This window comes from Seriola aureovittata, chromosome 9, assembly GCF_021018895.1.
Source record: "Seriola aureovittata isolate HTS-2021-v1 ecotype China chromosome 9, ASM2101889v1, whole genome shotgun sequence".
NCBI classification, from domain to species: Eukaryota; Metazoa; Chordata; class Actinopteri; order Carangiformes; family Carangidae; genus Seriola; species Seriola aureovittata.
In genome coordinates this window covers 10,715,126-10,739,764 of record NC_079372.1, presented here as the reverse complement: position 1 = coordinate 10,739,764, position 24,639 = coordinate 10,715,126, and the positions used below count along the sequence as shown (strand labels likewise).

The 24,639-nt window shown below is 42.5% G+C and overlaps 1 protein-coding gene across 1 annotated transcript; it reads left to right on the top strand.

Moving 5' to 3' along the window:
* The first annotated feature begins 64 nt into the window (after positions 1-64).
* On the top strand, positions 65-24,191 carry LOC130175441 (fibulin-2-like). Its single transcript, XM_056385926.1, has 17 exons — positions 65-160; positions 2,510-3,977; positions 10,372-10,486; positions 10,794-10,923; positions 12,665-12,866; positions 13,751-13,969; positions 14,729-14,839; positions 15,426-15,527; positions 16,436-16,567; positions 18,782-18,919; positions 20,053-20,193; positions 20,513-20,641; positions 21,230-21,355; positions 21,778-21,894; positions 22,003-22,131; positions 22,547-22,670; positions 22,768-24,191. Exons 2-17 carry the CDS (start codon positions 2,612-2,614, stop codon positions 23,123-23,125), a joined length of 3,639 nt encoding a protein of 1,212 aa, XP_056241901.1. The 5' UTR covers positions 65-160; positions 2,510-2,611; the 3' UTR covers positions 23,126-24,191.
* The last annotated feature ends 448 nt before the right edge of the window (positions 24,192-24,639 follow it).

Below are 24,639 nucleotides of genomic sequence, written 5' to 3'. Positions count from 1 at the left end.
AGAAGGTTTAGCAATATTTCTATGAAGGTTTGTCCCGCCCCCCCCAAAAAAATAGGGGAACGAGGGCGCTTCCCAGCCTCACAAGTCGGAGTCAGGGCATAAACTTTACGCACGAGTTTACTGCAGGAGCACAGCAGCACTGAGAGCTCAGAGACGCAAGGTAGGTAACAAAACTTTTACAAATAAAAACCTGTCGATGTCATCGCACAGTGTAATACACTGAGCATTTTAATTTCCCATGGGAGAGACAAATATTTGCGCGCTCTGTGATCTGGGTGATCACATTTTTGATCTCAGATAATATTTATTTGCGAGCTACTTTATGTCTGTTTGTGGTCGTATCGGGAATTAAATGAGCGCTTAATTCCTAGATATATAAGTCTAATATTTGCCCATACGACTATGAAGTTGAAGTCTCTTGTTCAACACGCTGAGGAATAATTCAGTGTTTTCATCATCACAAGTGATTGAAGTGCTGAAGTGTCTTTCTTTTATTCATTGCCCGTCATTGAGATATTGAAGGATCGAAGTTTCAGCGTGTTTGCTCGTGGTTTGAGGTTTTGATGTTTGCACGTGTGTGTGTGTGTGTGTGTGTGTGTGTGTGTGTGTGTGTGTGTGTGTGTGTGTGTGTGTGTGTGTGTGCGTGTGTGTGTGTGTCCATGTGTGTGTGTGTCTAAGCAAGCAAAAGCATAAAGGTCGATTTTTGTCTAGTGGAATGGCAAGGCACACAGTTGCTGTTTGGAATATGTTGTAGGACATGCCCTGAACTGATAGCTCAACAAACAATCCCACACACAACACCCCCCCCCCCCCCCCCCCCCCCCCCCCCCCCACAGAAAACAGCCTCTATCAAGGTCTCCAAAGGTGCAACCACATGAGTTTCACGTTCATTCCATAAGATTTCCTTGTCACCTAGTGGACCCCCTCTCACTTGCTGTGAATGTGATAGACCAAACACTTTTTTGGTTTTGGTTTTGGTGCTTTAGGACTGAGTTCAACACTATTTAAAGCACTATTGCAGAAAGACCGCAAGATCTGGTAAAATGATTTTGTACCCACAGCACACAAAGACATCATTGATTCTTTAAATGGAGCTGCAGTGCACTTTGTGTTGTTCGGTGTCTTTGCCTGAAGGATGAAGGAAGACAATGCTACAGATGTTACTTTTTTTGATGACATCTAGACATTTTGGTGATTTTTTTTTTTTTTTTTATTACTTTTAACCACATGCACTGTTTTTAGCTCAGCAAATATGCTGGAAATGGATTTCTCAATTTCAGTGCACAGTCGGGAAGATTCAGTTCTAGTTACGTAACCTTGTTACTGGCGAAAAGTATAATAAGTCACACCTAAATAGTTGTAGATACTGTTGTAACAGCATCTCCATACCTACAAGAATGCAAGTATGAGATGTTTCTATTGTAGAAAAAGTAATATCTAAACAGCTCTTTTGGTGGGAATCTGTTCCAAGGACATGGAGTTGAGGGTACTTAGAGGAAAATGTGATAACAGAAGAGGCTGTGGATAGAGCACCACTGAAAATGTTTAGTAACATATCAGCAGGAAATGTCTGAAGTGTGTCATGCAGAACGATTTTGAGTTCATGTCTAATTTTGAGGCAGACTTTTTTAGCATGAAATGTCACATAAGTCTCATGCGACTGGCACAAATGAGAGCAGTGAGGGAAAAACAGGAACAAGTAAAATAGAAAACATCTGGTTTTCAATGTGCACTCTGATTTGAAGTCACATCACTTGCTCACAGGATAAAGCCTGTCACAGTCTGACTTTGTGCTGCCACTCTGTCTCTGTACAGACATGTAGAGTTCCAGAAATCTCTTCAAATATATTCATAGCTTTACCATATAATATTTTATATATTATAACATGTCAAATTAAATTACTTCTGCTAGTTTATACAGCATTAGTTATCTCTGCTAAAGCACAGTATGAAACAGTTTATGCCCCACCGGTCATTATAGACAGACATTAACTATGGACTCAGATGACGGTACAATATTTGCACAACATCTCCTCCATATTCCGCGGATGCAGATGATTTTATGAAAATGCACATGCTGCAAATTGATAACCCATACAAGGAGTTCTCTGCACAACACAATCAATGCACTGTTTTTGTATGGAAAAGTATAACATTGTCATAGAGGGGTGGGTTTGTTATTTCATTATTGTTTTTTCAACAACTGACAACTTTTTGTTGGGTTATTATTGTACATATTTCCCTCAGTCAGTCGTACTTTTGGCCAAATTTCCATGTGCAATCAAATATAAATCACAGCTTTCATTCCCTGTGGTGCCAACAACAGTAGGCATGGAAAAATATACATTTGGCAGATGGTCAAATTAAAGCAGACAGTTAAAGCATATGTTTTTTATAATAACTTTGAAAAAAAAAAACCAAAAATAACAAGACACCGATTGTTATCAAGCTGAATGCCAGACAACCTTCATACTGTAAATATATCATTAACTTCTGTTTATCTTCACAGGCTGAAAGACACAAAATTATTTCTCATCTGGGGCAAAATCTAGCCTGAGGAGAAGTTTACTTTGAATCTACTTGGAATACTTCTTTTTTTTTTTAATGCAAAATGAACATTCAGAAGGCAGCATTGTTTTTATGTTGGAGGCTTCTGTGCATGGACATCTGTCTAAGCCAGAAAGACTGCACAGGCGTGGACTGCCCTGTTCTGCAGAACTGCTTTGAAACTGTTCTAGAGAACGGTGCCTGTTGTCCCAGCTGTACACAGAAGGGCTGCACCTGTGAGGGTTACCAGTACTACGACTGCATCCAAGCGGGCTTCCGGGAAGGGAAAGTCCCAGAGGGGGAGTCATACTTTGTGGATTTCGGAAGCACCGAATGCTCCTGTCCCCAGGGAGGAGGGAAAATAAGCTGTCATTTTATTCCGTGCCCTGAAATTTCCCCCAACTGCATTGAAATTTTACAGCCTGCAGATGGATGCACTCAATGTAGGCGAATAGGCTGTACCCATGGCAGCAAGAAATACGAGGCGGGACACTCCTTTCAGCTAGACCAGTGCCAGGTTTGCCATTGTCCCAAAGAGGGTGGAAGGTTAATGTGTTCACCTATTCCTGGCTGTGACCTTCGTAGTGTTAATAAGCCCACGTGGGTAACGACCATTGAAAACAACAACCCTTTGAGAGACATTACCAGCCGTCATGACAACCAACAAATGAGTCCCGTGGAGCCATTTTCCAAGCTGGCAGTGGGAAACACTCTACCACTGTATAAGCAGGACCCACCCAGTTTTGGCACAGAGGATTATGACTATACGCTGGCAGAGCCGACGTCTTCAACAATCCAAGATCTGGCCCAACCGCTGGAATCTACTACAGTACCACCAACCTACCCAGAGTCAAGCTCCACTTCCTTCAGCTCCCTTGATGAGAGGAGACATGAGCTGAAAGAAACACAAAAAAGCCCAAATCCAGTGAGGAGCGGCGAGGATGAGGTCACACATAACATCGATCCAACCACTACAGGGACTCAGAGTGAAAAATCAGCATTGCTAACGACCACAACCACACAGAAAGTGGCCACAGAGAACCACAGGCCACCACCACAGGAAAGTGGAGAAAGGAGCATTACACATAACAGTGACAGAAACAGAGTGGTACAGGACTCTTTAAGAGACACAGCATACACTACCCATGCCACCAAGGCAGGCAGGCACTTTGGCCACCACAAACGCAGCCAAGGCAGTCGCACCGCAAATCATGGCGGCTCCCCCTCTGTCAGTCATAAGGGACAAGAAAAAGTCCCAGTGGAACACAGGCAGACGCTCGGTAAAGAGGAGCAGGGTTTGTATCCCACAGTCCAGCTCAGGCCCACCAACAGAGCCCCAGTCAGGGTGAGAGAGGATGGCGAGCAGCCTCAAAGACAGCCCCAGACCCTCAACAACTACCAGGCTCAGGATGTGGAGGGAGACACAGAAGGTGAGTTTGCATATTTTTGAAAAGTTTTACATAATACTGACCTTTTATGATTCGCAGCATCTGAACTCTTCTTGTTGAATAAAAAAAGACTGAAAGTGGTTGAATTTGAAGGAAATAAGAAAAATGTTTTGATTCATTCGATGCCTACATCAAAGTACATCACAATGTGACGATTTATAGGTTCGTGATGGCCTGTGTTGGCCTGTTACATTTTCAGAGGACATCTTCCTTTTCCTCCTCTCACATCCTGTCCTTTGAGAAGGAATTCATAATCACTCCATTCAAGCTGGCTCTGGACCAGGAAAAACAATTGTCCATGGAAAGTCTGTTTTCCCTAGATAGCATTTATCTACCTTATTCAGAGGAGAAAAGAACCATACTTAGTGTATGTTCATTGTCGTGCATTCAGGTTGAGAAAATGTTATATTAATTTCTCCAGAGGTTGGTAAATAGCAAGTTATAGTAAACCCGGTTCCATTCTTTCATTATTATGCTTCTAATATATCTAATAAATCCGGAAAGAGGAGCTGAAATTGCAAATTCTCTCCCTACTTTCTTCCGGTGAGAGGACTTGGGTTGTGCCTCCTGTGTATGTCCTTCATGTGATTATCATGAAGCATGTTCTCAAACAGATCATCCCATGTCACGGCGTATAGGCCAATGTACTGCAGGCTGTGGGATAGAAAGCAGACAGTGAAGTGATTACCAGGGTACCCAGAAGATGAGTTACACTGCGGAGGAAGATATGAGAAAATACACCATGTCTTATTCCAAAATGTGAAGTCACATACTGTACATACAAGAAATAATAATAAAAAAGAATCTTCTTAATCTCATACAATGCTATATAATAATCCAAAGTTCTGTTGCTTTAGCTTTAACAAATAATGTAATTTTATTCAGTTCCATAAGTGCTACTGATTAACAAAGTTCCTGCCGAGGAAAACCTGATTAGATCATAATTTCCCCGTACTTTATAGCCCTATGGCGCGGGGTAGTCTCACTTTATTTCCTCGGATGTAAGTGAACTAAATTATTGAATGGGTGAAATTTATTAGCCTTGTCATTTCATCCTCGTAACCACTCCAGTGACTGAATTACTAAAGAAATAGGTTGGGGATTCTGAGAACTCTGTCTTATTAGTGGTGTTTTGTCCAGCAGACCACAATCTGGGGGTGTGTGGTTAACGTACTTTACAACACTATGATTTTTGTTGAGACCTGTCAGGACTTTTCTTTCCTTTCAGCACCTGGCCTCCATAGGTATGTATAGTATATGCAGAACGCATATGTGAGGTGTCTCCATGGGAGTGAGTTTCAGAGGTACCTGTCAAGTTAATTTACCAGCATAAAGTCGGAGGATGTAGGTTAGAAACTGATTTGTTGCTGTTTGCAATGAAACCTTTTCATTAGGGAAGACTACAGACTCAGGTCAGGTCTGGGCAAAATGTGAGCGAGTATAGAAACTCTTATTTATTCAAGGAAAAAACAGATATTTGCTTTGACAGACGTCCTCAAAGGTTTACCACACCAGCCATAAATGCATTACGATGAAGTCCAGCTAGCTATTCAATTGTAAATTATAGCTTCATGGTACAGAGTTTGAGCAGGATGGGTTTTTCTCCAGGGATAAGGAGCTTGAACTAACTGGTCCAGCTGCTCAGTTTATAGGATGGAATGGCACTGTGAGGGTTCACTGGTCAAGGTCGTTGGACAAAGTGAAGATCTGCAAAGCACTGACATGTTATAGCACAGACAGGAAAGCCCCAGCTGATAAGGGCCCGTGACTAATGCCTTTTATCAATGCCATTAGCTGAGTATGCCAAAGAGAGGAAGAGAGAAAGCATGAATAACAAGCACACAACTATTTTTCACTGAATATAAATGGGTTCCCTTTGCTGTGCAACAGAGCCCAAGATAAATGTTTTTTTTCTTTCAGTCAATAACTCCCTCTCATTTGCCCTCTCTCTTTCAAACCAGACGTGTGTGTGTGTGTGTGTGTGTGTGTGTGTGTCTGTGCACTCAGAAGGGGGATGGGATTGTTTAGGCTTTCTGATGCTGGGCTAGACCTGGTATAGGATTTCTTGGGGGTTGTACCTGTGAGCAGCATAATACCCATGTGATGAATGAGACCACTGTTGTGGCTTGATTGCCAGACGCTACTCACTGCTCCCTCATGAGCCGGTGTGATTACCCGTCTCCCATGAGGCTACTGGTTTCCAAATCTTCTTAGTAATCACCTCATCTGAAGCACACCTCCACACATGCTCCTCTCAGTAACCCCCCCCCCCCCACCACCACCACCACCACCACCCTTCCTACTTTACCAAACACCAACCATAATGTCCAACTAAACTTCGATGAATGTTAGATAGGGATGAGTTGATATGACACATGGCTGAAACATAATTATCATCACAGCTCTGTCACAACATGCTGCACATGGGAGCGGGTTGACCAGATGTATAATTTTCCCTAGGATGAAAAAGGAGGGTGAATTCCAGAGCTAGGGCCATGTGAGAGTTCACTCCTACTATACCACTACTGTGAAGATCAGTATGAAGACCGTAGCCCACTCTGGTTAATCTAGGGTGCCTTCCAGGTCATATCTAGGAAATTTGGCATATCACCCATCCGCAACTTGTCCGTACTGAAAAACCACCCGATCCACACGTCACTCGTTCTTATAAATAATAAAAAAAAATATATCACCAACACCAGATGCAGGAAACCAGTCATAAAAGAGACCCACTGTGTAAGTAGAGACATATTGGTGATAAATTGTAACACAATAACAGATTTGCCTCTTTCTCTCATCTACATCTGTCATTAGCATACGGGCAAAGTGTAGCTGTATTCAGATGTTTTCATACTTACGATACGATACGATACAAACAGTCACTCTTGTTCTCTCCTCTAAATATGAAATACAGTAAACCTTTCTTATGAAATATTGGATGTTGATATAATGATTTCTAATGCAAAAAAAAAAAAAAAGTTTCTTCTAATGGGACTTGTAAAACTTGCCAATTAGGTAATATTGTTCCTCTGTGTTATTTTAGTTCACCAGGTCCAAAGTCAGGATTTGGACGGATTTCCTCTGGCAAGCAATGACTGAATTTCCTGTGTTCTGGTGTATGAGCAAACCTTGGAATATATAAGGAGTAATAAGGCAAAGGGATACAGGTTCAAATTACAGGACTGTGGAGAGTGCAGTAAGTGGCCAGAGGCATGCAGTGGAATATACATTAACCAGTTTAATATATAAAAAGGGGGCCTCTAATGCAGACGTTGTATTGCAGACAACTTTATAAAACCTGGTGAGGAGGTGGTTGTTTGGGTGTGTGCGGCATCTTAAGGTAACACAAAAGCTATAACTCGCCATAATTCAATGCAGCATTAGTGACAAGTCCTAACAGGGTGTGTTTTAGTCTCTCATTCAGGCTATCCAACCACAACGAGGTATAATTGGATTGGAGGTTACTATTTAAAACCATCAAAGACTGAGGCAAGCCTTCGAGGCAGTTAAGACAACTGAGGGAGATTAAGACAAAAGTTGTCAATAATTGAAACCTGAATTGGCTGTTCTGGATATGAAGTCATGGTGATAGCAGGAGAGCCCTCCCTGTTATGTCACAGCCAGCTGTTCTTGGACAGTGATTATTTGTTTCAGAGGACACGATATCTCTGCAAGTCCTCATGTTGAAGGTGAGAAGAACACTGTGTCGCTCCCTCCCACGCTTAACACACACACACACACACACACACACAAATATTCACAAACACAAACATTCTTTTTAAGCTTTCAGCATCAATCATCTGACATGTTCAACCACACAAGCTTGTGTGTTATTCAACATTGTTGGTCCTGTCCTCTGCAGCCCACCTGTATTGTAAATCACTGCCAAGTCTGCAAAAGAAAAGGCACATGAGTCTTGATAAGTGGCAGCGCGCTGCTTTATGACACCTCCAGACATGTCGAGAGTTGCCCTTTTTGGTTGTTGTTCTAGCTCCATATTTTCAGAGGGTGTGATGTCACCACTTTTGGATTTGGACAAGAGCTAAGCATCTGGTGTTAATGCTAGTCTAATGGGCAGATATAATGACAGGTCTGGAAGAGAGAGATGCTCCTCAGCCACTTTTTCAAGTGCGTATTTTAGATCCCACATTGTGCAAGCACAATAAATCAACATGGCTAATTATTGCACAGCTGAATGGGACAAGTTGCTGTATGGGCTTAATTAGAAGGTGAATCAGAGAGACAGGAAGAGAACTGGTTAGACTCAGACGGCCTATAACTTAGCCGAAATGGTTTATCATTGTTTTCATCCTCAGTATTTAGGTGAAACATAGTCTCCCTCTCAAGGATTTCATTCGCTAAATCCTTTGTAAACACGGTCATGAGCTGTATGTATTTTAACTCTGTATACATCCCACGTTGTGGATAGACAAATGGAGCAAATCTGTGTAATCTTCAACTGATTCCACCTGGAGAAAATGAATAGGAAGCAAAAGAATGAGGATGAATAATTATGCTCTCTGTCTTTTAATATACATTCACTCAAGTTCAAAGAGACTTGTTTAACTGCGCAGCTGGCACAGATACCGTAACTATGTATCAAAGAGCCATTGTGCCTTTCAAGGTTTAGATTTTTCTAATTTCTAAGCCTTTAAATTATGCACACCGCTCTTGTCACTTGCTCTGTTCTGAGTAATTGCGTTGATCTCGATATGTATAGGTAAGTGAAAGAGAAGTATTTCGACAAAAATATAGTGAATGTGGAGGTTAAAATGCGAGAATGACCTTTGGCGCTCTCAGACACTCTCTATGCTGAGCTTCATCTATTTAGAAGTCCAATAAGATTTTTGCTCAGTCTTTCCTCTGTGTGACCTCCACCTTCACTCAAGGCTCACACCGGCTAACTTGATACACTTTAATGTCCGCTTCCACAGTAGGACAACTGAACACCGACAACGGTCATACATCACGCCACCGCCTTACTTCATATCACTCTGCCAATCTTAACCATCGCTTACAAACAGGCAAAGTGGATAATGCAGTTTCAAATCTAAATTAAGGAACAAAATACATTATATATGTGCTGTCTCTGTGCTGTAGTTACTATTACTTCAATTATTCCAGTTCTCTCATTAAACCTGAGGTAATGAACAAAGTAAATCTTTATAAAAATAAATCCCATCTTACACTGGCGACGTGGCTCTAACCCTTAGGATGAATTCATATGATATTTAGTACATTCGTTCATGGTCCCCACATGATGAAGCCTACTGACTTTCCCATGAGTCTCACTTGTACTTTGTGTTCATTAGCAAATGTTAGCAAGCGAACACACTAAACTCAGTTGGTAAACAAGGTCAACATTACCTGCTAAACAGAAGCATGATAGAATTGTTATCGTGAGCATGTTGACATCAGTAAAGTCCAGACCTACTGCCAGGGTTGTAGATTCTTAGTCTTGCTATCATTTGTTTTCTTTTCTGTCAAGCTTTCTATCTTTTCTGTCACTTTTCATCTGTGCTACAGCTGGAAACACCATATGTCAACAGCAGACCTCATTATTTTAAGTAAATGAATAATTCCAGTGGTGCGCAGTGTAATCACATAAAACAGCAGAAATAACAAAATAACTAAAAATCTGGTTCTAATTGGATAAGATAAGATAAGAAGGTAAAACATTCAGCCGACAGTTAACAAATAGTTTTTTTGTGTGGATCCAGACTGAAGAATATTTTGTCATGTGTGGTGTGACTTACTGGGAAGTCATGGATGTCATGAGTTGTGTCTTCTACTGTGGCGCAGGAGCCACAAATCAAAGCTGGAATGCACTGCCCTGTTATTGAAGGACACGTGTATACACGTATATATTTTCCCTGTAAACGGCATAATGTGTTTTTGCTCTGTCTGCTCCCTGACCCACTTTGAAATGAAGTGCTAATGTGTGATTCTTTCACTCTGCTCCAGCTCTGATTAGCCAGAATGTAACAAAAAAAGGCCAATTTTGGTCTGAAGGTAATTTTTTATAGATTCTTGGGTTTCATACTCCTCCCTGCCAATGAAAGTGAGAGCAGGGTCAAGGAGTCTGAAAAGAAAAACACAGATTGTACTTGCTATTCTCAGCATGTATTCACCAAAACCAGCTCTAAGTCTGTTTCTATGAGACAAGTGTTCAGCAAAAGATGAGGTTCAGTTGCACTTCAAATATCCTGTAACCAGATTTTACAGCATCTCAGTAATGAGATTCTCAGATCATATGTGGTCACCATCCTGCTCCAGCTGAATTCACACTGTAACCCTTCTTTCATGTGATTCCTCTGAAGCGCTGGCTGCACTGAGTGGGATAAATCTGGATATGGGTGTTTGGGTTTCATTACAGTATCTGCCAAGGATCTGGTGAAGACCTGCTGTGAGACAGGGGAGAAATGGGCTGCAGTTAATGGTCACTGCAACAACATGGAGCCACCCACCAGAGATAGGCGCTCCATCTGCTGGTAAGGACATCATGAAACACCCATTCGTGTTATTTATCTTAATTCTTATAATTTAATGCAACACACTGTAAATCAGCTTTAATGGTCCTGGACTTAACAAAAAGGTGGATTTGAAGAAACATTAGTACATTGACATTATTATACAGATTTTCCTTCTAATTAAATTTGTAGAAACTTGAAAACACAGTGCAGTCAGCTCTGTAGCAGCACTCATGGGAAGAATAGTCAGCCTGCTCGTTGTTGGAGGGCCACAGTTGCAGTCCAAACACTTCTGCACTCCTTTCTAACATATCCCTTTCTCTGCCAGGACTGCCCAACAACAGTGCTGTCTCGGTTTCCTGAGAGAAAGCCGGTGCCTGGCTGGAATTAATGCCGCTAGAGCAGGAAGTATGTGTGAAGAGGATGCCAGCGATAAATGTGGAATTGATTCCTACAAGGCAAGTATCTGTGACAAGATACCACGGCAAAGTGCGAAACAGAGTTCACTGGGTTTACAGTCCAACTTAATGACATTGTAAATTTTCTAATTAAGCCTAATACAGTCTGAATTAGCGATTGGAAATTATATTAGTCACTGTCCGATTGAAAACATGTGTGGATGGTATTAGTCTGTAGCCAGTAAGAGCCCCTCTGTAGTGTTTGAGCAAGTTTATTTTTGGTATCTCCTCTGAGGATTATTGCTGTGGTGCCAAGTCCCTGTTACTTAATTACATTATTTAATTTTAGACAAAATGATTTAAGCCCAATTACAAATGAAGATTCCCTCAGTTCTAAATCCTCACTGTCTTCAAAGCAGACCTCTGCAATTAGATTTGTCAGAGGTCAGTTGTTTGGCCTCTCTGAAATTGTGGAAACGCAGACTGATAATTGATGCTGTAAAACAGTAGCAGTGGCAGACGGGAGATTTTTATTGCAGTCAGTGAGAGTCAAATCATGTTGACTGCGTAACTCTTATTATGTTCGTCTTGATTTCCCAAATCCACTCATTTGCCATCTGACCTGTGTGTTGAAGGATACTTACTCACCTACTCAGAGGCCCTTGAGCAGCACGGGGGCCATTATTGACTCTGTGCTGCAGTACAGCTCTTAAATATCGGCTTTCACCACCTTTCTGTAGAATCCCTGTAGATTTAGTAACATTATGCCATCTACAGCCACGCTACATCACATCGGCCATTACTTGAGTTTTATGTTTCTCCATGCCCCGTGCACTCTCAGGGGTGATCTCGCTGAGAGTTACAGGGAAACAGAGTGAGAGTCTGTGAGCAAGGGGACAGTTGCCCTACATTAAGATTTGTAACTATCAAAGCTGCCACCACACTGCCATGCTAGTGGCTCTGTGAGGCTGTTTAGACACAGCAATGCTTTCAGCTAGGTTTGCTAACACGCTCACAATGACATGTGGATGTTTAGCGAGTAATGTTTGCCATATTCTCCATATTAGTTTAGCGTGTTAGCGTGCCAACATTTGCTAATAAGCAGTAAATGCAACAAATAGCTCAGAATGATACCATATTATTGGACAAATAAAAATTTTGACCTAATGATGGAGTTGGATGAAAAATCATGAGATCACTTAAATTTTTTAACATTACTCCTGAGGGAAACATGAATGCAGCATGAATTTCATGGAAATTCATCCAATAATAGCTGAGATTTCACTCAAAACCTCAAAAGTCAATCTCATGGTGGTGCCAGAGGAAAATTGAGCGAATCATCCAAGTCGTTAGGATTCATCATCTGGGAACCATATGTCTCTGCAAAGTTTTTGCCAGTCTGTCTAGTAGATGTTATTTCACTGCGTGGGTTCAACTCAGTTTCACAGAAATCCATCCAATAGTGACTCTTTTACTAAAAGGCAATGTCAACCTCACGGTGGCACTAGAGGAAAACAAGGGGATCACTTAAGTCAGCAAGTTTCATCCTCTCCAGACGAAAATTTCATAGCAATCCATGCTGAGATATTTCAGTCTGGACCAAAGTGAGGAACCGACCGACAAGTTTGCCATCCAGAGCCATGTCGCAAGTACAGCAGAGAAAAACAGACAAAAAAAACTTGCATATCGTAAAACTGCGGGTATTGTTTTTGAAAGTGAAATGTATTAAAGTATAGCATCTACTGTATAGATGTATATGATCCATGATTACACGTATTGAGACTGACTGTGTGACCTGCAGGAGTGCTGTGGCTGCTGTTCAATGGGGCTGCAGTTCCGCAGTGAGGGGCATCACTGCGAAGCCCACCACTACCTGGGCTACCACTGCAGACACGTCTTTCTAAACTGCTGCAAGGGGGAGGAGGGTTTGGCTGGGAGCCAAGACGGCTGGCACTCTGTCAGAGAGAGGCCCGCCCTTGACTCCAGTCCACCACCAAAAAAAGGTATTGTCAACAAATACTCTCACACTCAAATACACACTCTTCAAACACATGTTTCATGCCAAGGGAGGGGATGTTTGGTGGGCGAATGTAATACACACTGGTGCACTGCCAGGGAAAAGGACTGATTTAAACCAAAGGCGATCAATTTTCTTTATACTAGCTAGTTAAAAGGAAGCATTGTAGCAAGATCCCTGAAAAATAGTGCACCTCATGGGTCGCACAGAACAATGTATAATTGCCCAGTTCACCTCTGTACTGCAGTTCTAAGAAATCTAATCCCTGCCTGCCTGTCTGGAGTTGGATTTACATCTGTTTTGGTAAGCCACTCTGTAGTTAGAAGTACTCTTGTTCTGATTCGGTCTGGCTGCTATAAGGTGAAAAACTGATCAGCCATGTAGTCATGGGTGATCTGGTGCCTTGCATTAGGATTTTTTTCTACTTTTATGGCTGCTCAGTCAAATTAAACACTGCTGCAGATGAAACATCGGAAACACAGAAGGACATCTTTTGGTAACACACATTGTTACTTGTATTGATGCATTTTGTGCATCTTGTCATGCTGCACAATACTGTGTATTTTTGCAAGAGGCCGTCGAGGGAAGGGAGTTGCGCACTTGTTTAGGATATGAATGATGTGGTATGTGGCAGCGGTTGATGCTGTGTACTTATCTCTGTAAAAATAAACATTACAATAAAAACAAACGAGAAAAGAAACCCTCCTTATCGTTGTGGCCATTGTGTCCTCCTTGTAATTATTACACGTAAAATGTGTTTCCCTTCAGGGACATTGATAAAACTATTTTAAGCTTTTTATGCAGTTATTCACATCATTATACAGTTTCATTGCCTGTGAGAACATCAGCCACTCTCTCCATGTGCTGTAGTATCTGACAGCCCGTACCCTAAAGAGGCCTTCTCCATTGGTGAAGAGAGGGATGGGGAGAACGCAGTGGAGGGTCCCGTGGAGGTGGAGGACATGGATGAGTGTCTGATATACGAGGGCAAGATCTGCCACCACAGATGTGTCAACACGCCAGGCTCTTACCGGTGCGAGTGCTTCACTGGATACGTGCTGCAAGAGGACGCTTTCTCTTGTGCGCAAGGTAAAGTGGAGACCACCAATCTTATTTTGTCACACGGAGCCAGCTAGATATTTCCAGAGATGCCAGTAGACAGGAAAGCGACTCTCTGTGCCATTTGCTCTTTGAAATGTGATTTACAGTCTGCATTCCTGTCAGGACGACCCCATTTGTCCTAATTTGTCTACACATTTTACAGTGTATGATTTTCCTGGTCTCTTTTAGTTCCTTCCTGTCTGCAAGGCCTGATGCTGCCTAATAATAGTTATTCTAATCAGAAACTAACATCCCTTTCCTGGACTGGCAGCAATGCTCAACTAATCACTAATTCTGTTGTTGTCAAAAAGCGTTTCATCCTGAGGAGAAATCACTGAAAATCGTTCTTTGTACAAACTGAACCCCGAAGGTTTGCTCAGATGTGTTGTCAGGTAATGCTGTGTGACTTTTCTGCAGTGTACCAGACTTTAATCAACAGTGGCTTTCACCAACACCAGCCTGTCTCAACAGGATACTAATGTCAGAGCACTCAGCAAATTACAGTGATGGGATGGGGCTCACTAATAAAACCAAATGTTTGTCTGCAGGCTGTGCTTTTTCCTGTCTCACCTTCACTGCTATTACCGAGTTTCATCTGTAGCTACGAGACCTTCTATCATTGGATGAAGATGCAGGAATTGCACAAGGTTTAAGTCTCTAACTAAGACCACAGTAGGTGGAGAGGTGGAATTCTGGATAGCACTGTAATTCGTCGCTCCTGTGATGAGATTATTCATGTTTCTGCAGAGACGGTGGACGAGGAGAACAGACTGAAGGAAGATGACAGAGCGGCGGTGGATCCCACCGCGCCCCTTCCGCCCCCCTCCCAGCCCACTGCCCCAGTCAACCCCTGTGAAGGTTTGAAACATACATCTTAATGAGGGGAGAGAGAGATAGAGAGAGAGAGAGAGAGAGAGCTGCAGGGCTGACAGCTCCCAATGAGCACTTTCATTCACCCTCACAACTTAATCAGACAGCAGCATGCATCTTGATGTAGTCAAATATGTTTAGAGGAGAAGCCAGAACAGGCTGCTGTAGATTGACATGTTATTATTTCAATCTCACCCTTTCCATGAAATGTAATTGTGCTGCAAATGTCAAACACAAGCAGCGAGATGGAATCAAAGGTTAGATTGTTTTCTGCATCAGCCACTACAGTTCCTCATATCATAATATGTGCACGGTCACATTTTGTTTCTCTTGTTTGGTTTCCATGACACCAGGGTGGAGGTCCACCACACTGTGGGCCAAAAGTAGGAAATACAATATGACCAGGTCAGGGATCAACCTGGAAAAAGGAAATGAGCAAACGGCATTACAGCAAATAGTGTTCAGTCTCCCACGCAGAACCACAAAGCTCTCCTCTGTTTCACCCGACACACTGTTGTGTGGAGTAGTAGTACAGTATATTTCATTTGACCTCATTATAAACTATTATTTTCAGGAAACAGCCCCTGTGAGCAACAGTGCACCCCAGTGGGCGGAAGGCCGCAGTGCTCCTGCTTCTCAGGGTTCTCCCTCAGGGCTGATGGACACTCCTGTGAAGGTAAGGAACTAAAAACCTAGTTATAATGCAGAAAAAGATTTCTTACACAGACAATGTGGAAATTTTGTGCAATCATACGATGTGAGTAGTGCGGCTTGCCATTTCAGCCCTGGTTTCAGTTCTTTTTCAGCCACTGGAGTTTGGTTCCAGTTGAGGAGAGTTTCTTGGCAAGAATGCCTGTTACTGATTTGTCTCTCTGTCTCATCAGCGCCTCTAGATTTGCAGGGGAGATACAGCCCTAATCCCCTTCACTCTCAGCATCACACTGTGACACAGACAAAAAAAAAAAAAAAAACATAAATGGGAGACGTTCGTTTCATCTTGCTCCTAAACAGACTTTCTACCAGAGGGATTATCCAAACTACCCATGCCCTATCACGATATATATCTCCCTGACTGCATACCATATATATATATATATATATATATATATATATAAACCCTTTATTTTCATGCGTACTCAGAATGGCTGTGGGCTGTGTGTTTTATCATGAGGCTGATCAACTACTGCTCTATGTGTCTAAGCTGTCTGCCTAGGGATATACTATATCTTAAAGTTAAGCCATAACCGCTGGTCTGTCTCCTGCTTGACAGTAGCAAACGGTGGCAGTGACACAGAGAGCAGCTCAGCGTGGTGACAAATTTCTCACAGTGTGAATGTTGTACCCGGCGGCCTTGCCCCTAATCTCTCTCCCAAAGGAGGGTCTGACCTGTCTCCTTAATCTGCTTCCCACTGCTGACTGTTATACACACTCCATGGATCAGCTGACAGCATCTTTTGTACCTCTCCTTGTCTGCTTTTTCTAAACCTCCTCATCCAGCGTCTTCTTCTGCACATTTTACTCTTTCTTCTCAATGACACATTTGTCTTTTCTTATACTTCTTTTCTTTTTTCTTTAAACATCTAGATGTAAATGAGTGTTTGTCCGCGCACGCCTGCCAGTTGAATGAGCGCTGTGTGAATACTGCAGGGAGTTACATCTGTCAGAGACAGATCACCTGTCCCCCGGGGTACCAGATCAACAACGACATTTGTGAAGGTACACCACAGCTTATCAGCATTAAGCAGCATCAAAGTGTTCACTTCCACCCACAGTGAATATGTTGTAAATACCAGCAGGAGAGCATTTGTATTACTGCATGTTCACAATGTGAGGAAAGACACATTGTTCAGGCAAACAATCACTTTTACCACCTTTTTAAAATTTTTACATCCAGTTATTATGTAATTTCACACAGACAGGAGGGAATAATTGGAAATATGACTCCAGAGAGCTATTTCCATTTAGTCCCAGTATGAAGAGCTGCCTGGCTTGTCTTAGGGGGTGGTGCCCGACTTTCAGATGCAATAGTAAACCTCCCAATATGTCTCATTATTTCCATGCACCATAAGCTGTTCCTGTGCAGAGGTCTCGTTCGTACAGCAGCAGCGGTGTTCAGGAAGAAGCACCCCCCTAAGATGAGTTTTAGATGTGCTGTAATGTGCTGTTTGCCGCTGCAGATGGGTTTCTGCAGGCTCGGCCAAGGAGACTCGGCTAATCTTCAGCTCCTTGTGAACTTAAAGAATGTTCAATCAGGCAAAACGAGGATTTAACAAGAAAGTATGTTTAGCGGTAGGCCTCCCAAACAGCTGCCACTTCAGGCTGTCGGCATAAGTGGTGAGAGAAAAAACATCTTTGTGCCGTGCTACCTATTTTCTATTCATGGCTTACTAAGAGACTGTAATGAAACTCTCCTTTTGCCTCCTCTCACAAATGAAACAAAGTTACTGCACAGGGGAAAACTGAATTGTGTTCCTCTCCCCTGTCTAAACAGAATGACTCAATTAAGACAATTGCATCAGTGCATCAGTACTCACTGTAACTGAGTGTTTTAGAGAAGCTTTAAAGATCTGATCACTTCTTCTGTCATAGTTCAGTCAAACCAGGATGCACAGAAGTCATACTACCAAAATCAGTGCAACCTACTCTTTCCAGTAGTAGAAGGTTATTTAAATACAATCCAATTATTTGTCTGCACATGCAAAGTTACAATACCAACAAGAACTGCTAGTGGTAAATGCAGCATGATTTTCGTGCAAATTTGCCAGTTGGCTCAGGTAAAGCCTACAGCTTACTCAGTGAATCATGGCAGCATTACACTTCCTGTTTACATCATCCAAAGCACAATGGGAATCAAAAACAAACAACAACTAAAAAAAAAAAAAAACCCACTAAAAAAAACATGATTGACAGAATCAATATCAATGAGCTTTTTTTATGATTTTCATAATCAGTGAGAAAACTTTGGACAAGGATTCAAAGCTATATGACTGTAAATAAAGGGTAAAAAACAGCCAAGGATTCAAGGGGTTAAATTCTCCCACACAGTAAGTTAACTCTGTGACCTCTCTAGGTTCCTTGAGCTCATTGCCTTCACCGGGAGGTCACTGTTATTCTCTCGCACATTTATCCTGTGTCCTGGCTTTTCTCTCTCTGTCTCCCTCAGTGTCAGGCTCACTCAGCTCTTGTGGACTCTGCCAGGCTTGTGTCAGGAGCAAGATGCTCAATCACTATCTGCTGTTTAGAGACCTACCCCATATCCGCAGGGCTCCCTGCCAGGGCTGGTTTAGGCCTCCATACAATAATTATAGTGGTGAAATCCTGCAGACCTGCTTGAAAACAGAAGATACTGATGCATTATGCACATACACACATACACACACACACACATATGCACCACCCTCCAGCTTCGGTTCATACTATGGCAACAGATGTGGAAGGCTGATTGACGGGAGGTAAATCCCTTAGCAGACAGGTGTTCAAGGACTCTGGGGGGGAATATACTGGAATGTTCGCTTGCACACTGCACAGGAAGACTGCTGCATGTGACTTCTGCTGGTTTGACTCATTAATCTGACTGAAATAATAGACTGTCATTCAGGCCATTCTTTTGTAACAGGCGTGATTAGCACAGATAAGATTCCTACGTTGTAATACAATTCTTTCACGCTTGATTAACCTCTAGAGTACTGAGAGGGAGAGCTTCACCACAGATGAACAGCAAGGAAAAGTGAGCACCTGTACAATCTGCCGTTGAACCACAGTGCCACCCAGTGGTGAAACGTGGCTTTACACGCCTGCGTCTTGCAGCACACACTGAGTTAACATGTCGTAGATTCTTAGACTGAAAATAATTATGTTTGATTTGTGCTTTATTTGCACTTAATTGCTTCCTCGGTCCGCATCAGCTCATTTATTTATCTTCTCCCTCAGATATCAATGAATGTGTGGAGGGGCGCCATAACTGCGGGCTTGACTTTGAGTGTGTGAATACCGCGGGCTCATTCAGGTGCAACCCCAAAGCTCAGTGTCCCGTGGGCTTTAACCAGGATGCACAGGGCAACTGTGTAGGTAAGGGAAATCACTTTCTTAATGAGGTGATTATATAATTATTGTCCCTTGCAGCACTGTTTGCAATGTTTAACAGTCTTGGGCAAGAGCCAGATGTATTGATGTGTTCACTCAGTGATTACATCTTGTTTTCTCACTGAAATTGTGCTGATAGAAGCAATAATTAAATCATTAGGTGATAGTCTGGAATTAAAAACAAGTCACAGTGTTAGTGTGTGTCACTTTGTAAAAGTTAAATATTATAGAACAAGCAAGTAAGGGTGTATTATTCAGTTAAATTAATTTCAATACAACTATTCATCGCTGCCACCTAGATGTGTACGTGTGTGTGTGTACAACAACTACACACACAACAGATGGGAAAGAAAAACAAATATTGTTAATCACAAAATTAAAAATATTCAAAGGCTAAAAACCTAAAAGAATCTATCTGGAACTGGTAATAGAAAACAGTCTAAAAGGATTGGACCAAGTATAAACAGTCTAAAACCCTACAGTGGTAGTGAGGCCATGCCAAAGCATAAAAGCATAAAAACAGGTGTGTTTTGATTTACAGTCAATATGATTCTTGTTTTAGAGATTCCCTATCTTGTTCCCAAACACAGATGAGTGAACCAGGACAGACACACAAACAACAAAATTTCCCCACAGGTGAATCAGAGACTGTGTAGACATCATGGTCATACAGCGTGCAGGTGAATCAGCGGGGCTGCAGTGACAGAGGGGTTAAATGCCACACAGACAGGAGATCAGAGAGGTTGCTGTTAGGGGCTGCAGAGGGGTGGATAAAAGCCGATCCTCCGTCCTCCTCCAGTACAAACTGATGCTGTGGAATTAGCCCCCAGGGGCAGGAACTGGGGCATGTCGAGGCAGCCGACGCCACTGTAAAAGGAGTGTAAAAGAAATGCTCTGAGAAATGAGAAAATGGGGAAAATGTCAGATACCCACACACACACACACAACAACAAAGTTATCCAGGGGAATGCATCTGTGTGATGTGTGTTTGCTTTGATATGTGTGGCAAAAGAGCTGCCCTCTGGTCTCTCGTGCCCTGCCTTTGAGCCTTTGGGTCTTCCCTCTTCTTCTATCTTTCCTCACCTTTATCTCACCACCTCTCCTTCTCTCTGAACCAGACATTGATGAGTGTGGTGCTTTGGCCCAGCCATGTAGTCCGGGATTTAACTGCATCAACACAGCAGGATCCTACATGTGCCAGAGGAAGATAATATGTAGCCGTGGCTATCACGCCAGCCCTGATGGATCCCGATGTATCGGTAAGTTTTGAAGTTGGTACACGAGGAGCGTGGAATCAGATTTGATACACAGACTGTAGGAGATTGTCAGCAGCAAATCTGATGCTGGCAAGAGACGTGTGAGTTGATTTTTGCTCATGCACTTACATAAAAATAAAAAAATTAAATAATCAAAGAATAATATTACTTTTCTTTTGTATTTCTTAATGATTAAATAATATAATAATATACAGGAGATTTATAAGCTCAGAACTGATAACAAAATTACGTCCATGATTGATGCTGCTTGAGTTTCCTGAATCTCATCATTGTCTCTTTACCGTTCTCGTGTGTCTTGTAGATGTGGATGAGTGTCAGAGCAGTCTGCATCGATGTGGAGCGGGACAGCTGTGCCACAATCTGCCTGGTTCCTATCGCTGTGAATGTCAGACGGGCTATCAGTATGATTCATTCAGGAGGATGTGTGTAGGTATGTTGGCCATCACGCACACATCATCATCATCATCATCATCATCAGAAGTACACATGCTAAGTTTTAAAAGAAGGAAAAAAAGGAGCTTTTTATGTTCTTCCTCTTCCTCGCTCATACTGTGCTCCCCTTCCCTTCCTCTCGCCCTTCATCTCATTTCTCACTCTTACTGTAAAGCTAACCCTCTTCTTTGTCTGCCTCCTCTGCTGCTCCTCTTTATTATTCTGTGGTGGGAGATCTGCTGCTGTTTCTCAGCCTCTGCTGCCGCCACTGGTCTACTGATCACGTCTGCTGCTGCAGAGAACTCTGTTCTGCCCCTGCTACTGCTCCCTCTGTTTGTGATTCACTGTGTTGTGACTCTCATAATAATGGACTCTGCCCAAGTGTTTAGACTATCAGCAGGCAGCTGGTCCCCTCACACTACACTCTTCGTCGACATGCGCACGAACATGCACAGGCATGCACACGTACACAGTCGTGTGCAAACCTGCACATCCTTGGCTACACGTGCACTTGCACACATGGGTGCAAACACACAAATGCAATACACACTTTCAGAGGTATGATGACTCTGCTTCTTCCTCTCAGATGTGAACGAGTGTTGGCGCTACCCAAGTCGTCTGTGTGCTCAGACCTGTGAGAACACCCCAGGCTCCTATGAATGCTCATGTACCTCTGGCTTCCGCTTATCCGGCGATGGCAAGAACTGTGAAGGTGTGTGTGTGTGTGTGTGTTAATGTCTGCCTGTGTGGGTGTGTGTGCATCTATGTGAGCGTGTTGACGCATGTCGTTGTATGTTTTTGTGAATTTGTGTGTGAAAATATGCCTGTGTGTGTGTGTGTGTGTGTGTGTGTGTGTGTGTTTGTTGGTGAACCAGGGTTGTGTGTGTGCATGAACAGTGCAGGTTCCTCGACTGATATTAAAGCTGGCCACTGTAAAGCATATTGCTGAGGATGGATGGTTGTTAGAGGTATTACTGTATTATACTGTGTATCATGCCATGCCTTCAAGCACGAACCAGTAAAAACATAATTGGCTTAATAACAACATCTTGTTTATATGTTCGGTTAAAACCACTGGAGATCCTTTGATCAAGTGAATTGTGACAGTAATGAGCTCTAACCTCTAATCTCCAGATGTGAATGAGTGTTTGGCCAGCCCATGCAGTCAGGAGTGTGCCAACATCTATGGTTCCTACCAGTGCTACTGCAGACAGGGCTACTACCTCAGGGAGGATGGGCACACCTGTGAAGGTGCGGTGCGCTCTATTACACATCAGAAGCACCACGTTTATACCGCGCTTATGTTTGGACAAGTTTCTGAATCGGTTTCTCATGTTTTACGTCCTCCCTGTCACCCAGACATCGACGAGTGTTCCCAGAGCATCGGCCACCTCTGCACCTATAAGTGTGTGAACGTTCCTGGCAGTTACCGGTGTGCTTGTCCTGAATATGGCTACACCATGTCTCCAAACGGACGATCTTGCAAAGGTGAACCCCTCCCTTCAAAGAAACCAAACAAGAAAATCATACATGCACACTCAGTTACTTTATTGGGAATGTGCCTCAATGAGTTCTGCTCTGAAATAGATTTTTAAAATGGCTCTACACCCATTTCACTCAGCATAGAGTGCATAGTAGTGGTTATGCTCAGATAATTATAATTGGTACTTTTACAGTGGCTCAGTAATTACACAGTCTATAAAACTTTATTGGCCTAAAAATCTTGTCTCACTAATTTGCATTTTTTACTAGAGCAGTTCTGTTCCCCACAAGGACGACTTTTTGTCCTACATGTTTCAGCAATGAGGCTTTTCCTCAAAGTTCAACTGTCCTGTGTCAAACACACACATTTCCTCCTCCCCAGGCACTAAACCAGCTACTTGTGTATAACTGTGTGTTTTAGATATCGACGAGTGTGCCACAGGGGCCCATAACTGCTCCCTAGCTGAGACGTGCTATAACATCCAAGGAGGGTACCGCTGCCTTTCCCTCAGCTGTCCCCCCAACTACCGCAAAGTGTCCGACACGTAAGCCGGACATCGGTCGAACACCCACACCAGTGATACCTCACTGATTTGACAAAAAGGAAGATCTGATTTCTGACCTTCCCTGTGTCCCTTTTAGGCGCTGTGAGCGGATCAGCTGTCCCAACTACCTGGAGTGTCAAAACTCTCCTCTGAGAATCACCTACTACTACCTCAGCTTCCAGTCCAACATCGTCATCCCTGCTCAGATCTTCCGCATCGGGCCCTCCCCCGCCTACTCCGGGGACAACGTCATCGTCAGCATCACGCAGGGAAATGAGGAAAACTACTTCAGCACCAGGAAGCTGAACGCCTACACGGGTGCTGTGTACTTGCACCGGCAGGTTGAGGGTCCAAGAGATTTCCTAATTAATGTGGAGATGAAGCTCTGGAGACAGGGGACGTTTACTACTTTCCAGGCCAAGATCTACGTCTTCATCACAGTCAACTCGCTCTAACAGCTGGAGCTGATCTGTGGCCGCCATGGACCTTAACACAGCTCATGAGGACTTTTCATATCACTATGTCATAAGATATACCACTGTCTGTCGTGATTGGTTTGAGTAGTTAATCTTTCTTATGTCCGGCTGAATATTAAAACTTTGCTGCAAGAGTAGTAGAATGAAACTGTCTGATTCTGATACCTTGTCATTTCTTGTCATTTCACACTTGAATTGCAAATCTTGTCATTAATTTCCTTGGATGTGAAAACCCATTCCTTACTTTCAAGAATCCATTTACATTTGCATATAAAATAATACATATGGAGATACGAAAAGATCGAAGAGTTTCTGCTGGGGTTTTTAAAAAAATATATTTATCTTAGTTTTCTCCTGTTATCAGATGATGTGTAGTTTGATGACTATTGTGAAAGCAAAGGAAACTGTTTCGTAAGAGTTTCCATCAAAGTGCCTGAACGTGTTTGTCTCTTCTCTCCTGACCTGTACTGCTGTCTTTGTTGTGTCTTTGAGATATTTTAAAACCTAATTTAATGTTACTCTATGTGGTGTATTTTTATATCCCTGTAATCAGACACATTATAAATGGATGTATCATATTTTTTATGCTAGATTCATAAGCTTCTAAGTATTTTAGTCAAATTTATATACATAAATTTAAAAACACCACTTTGTTTTTGAGTATTGGCTAATTGTATTTATTAAGAGGAATATTGTTTGTGGAGGAGGAGTGTGAAGTGTGTGCTTTTGTTTTCTAATCATTCCTGAGCAATTTCCACTTGTCAAACCTGTCATGCACCAGTTCTTGCTCATACACTTATGGTGAACATTATTCCTCAATGAAGTTGGTAAAGTATATAATCCAATAATCCATTCTTGTCGGGACACGTCACACGGTAAATATCCGTGCCTATTTACATACCTCTTCACACCTTGCTCGTGAACTCACCATGAGCATCATCCATCAGCACGCAGCGGTTTGATGCTCGCACATTTTATGATGGACAATAAAAGCAATGATCATGTTGTGTTTGATACAAAATAAAATTCTTGTAGTCTTCTTATATTTATCTGTAAAGTCTTTTTGACTGCACAGTTGAACATTTACTGCAGTTTGCAACATAGAAAGAGTTACACTCCCACCTACAGGGTGAATGCAGCCCTGCACTCTAAAATGTTGGCTTTCCTCCAGGGCAGCAGAAGTGTCTTATACAACACAGCACTCTTTAAATCTCATGAGTGGAAAATGCACAAATTTCTCTTTCATAGTGAAGAAATTTAAATCGATTAAAGTATACAAATTTGACAAACAAATTAGATGATTCTCCTTTTTTTTATCATCTCCATTTTAAGCTATAACGTGACCTGCTGCCCCTGCTCAGAGTTCAGCGAACCTCCTGGACCTGCTGTAATCATCGGAAAGGGTGTGAGTGTCTCTGTGACAGCTGTATTAATGCATGTTGCACATCCAAACAGAGCTGCTCGCCAGTTTTCTGTTCTCTCGGATGAGTTAT

What these genes read in the sequence shown, in the direction of transcription:
- LOC130175441 (XM_056385926.1), top strand. Translation starts at nt 2,612, where the DNA reads ATGAACATTCAGAAGGCAGCATTGTTTTTATGTTGGAGGCTTCTGTGC. An exon ending in GTGGAATTGATTCCTACAAG is followed by an intron (nt 10,924 to 12,664) that starts GCAAGTATCTGT and finishes TGTGACCTGCAG; the next exon opens with GAGTGCTGTGGCTGCTGTTC. An exon ending in TGCACAGGGCAACTGTGTAG is followed by an intron (nt 18,920 to 20,052) that starts GTAAGGGAAATC and finishes TCTCTGAACCAG; the next exon opens with ACATTGATGAGTGTGGTGCT.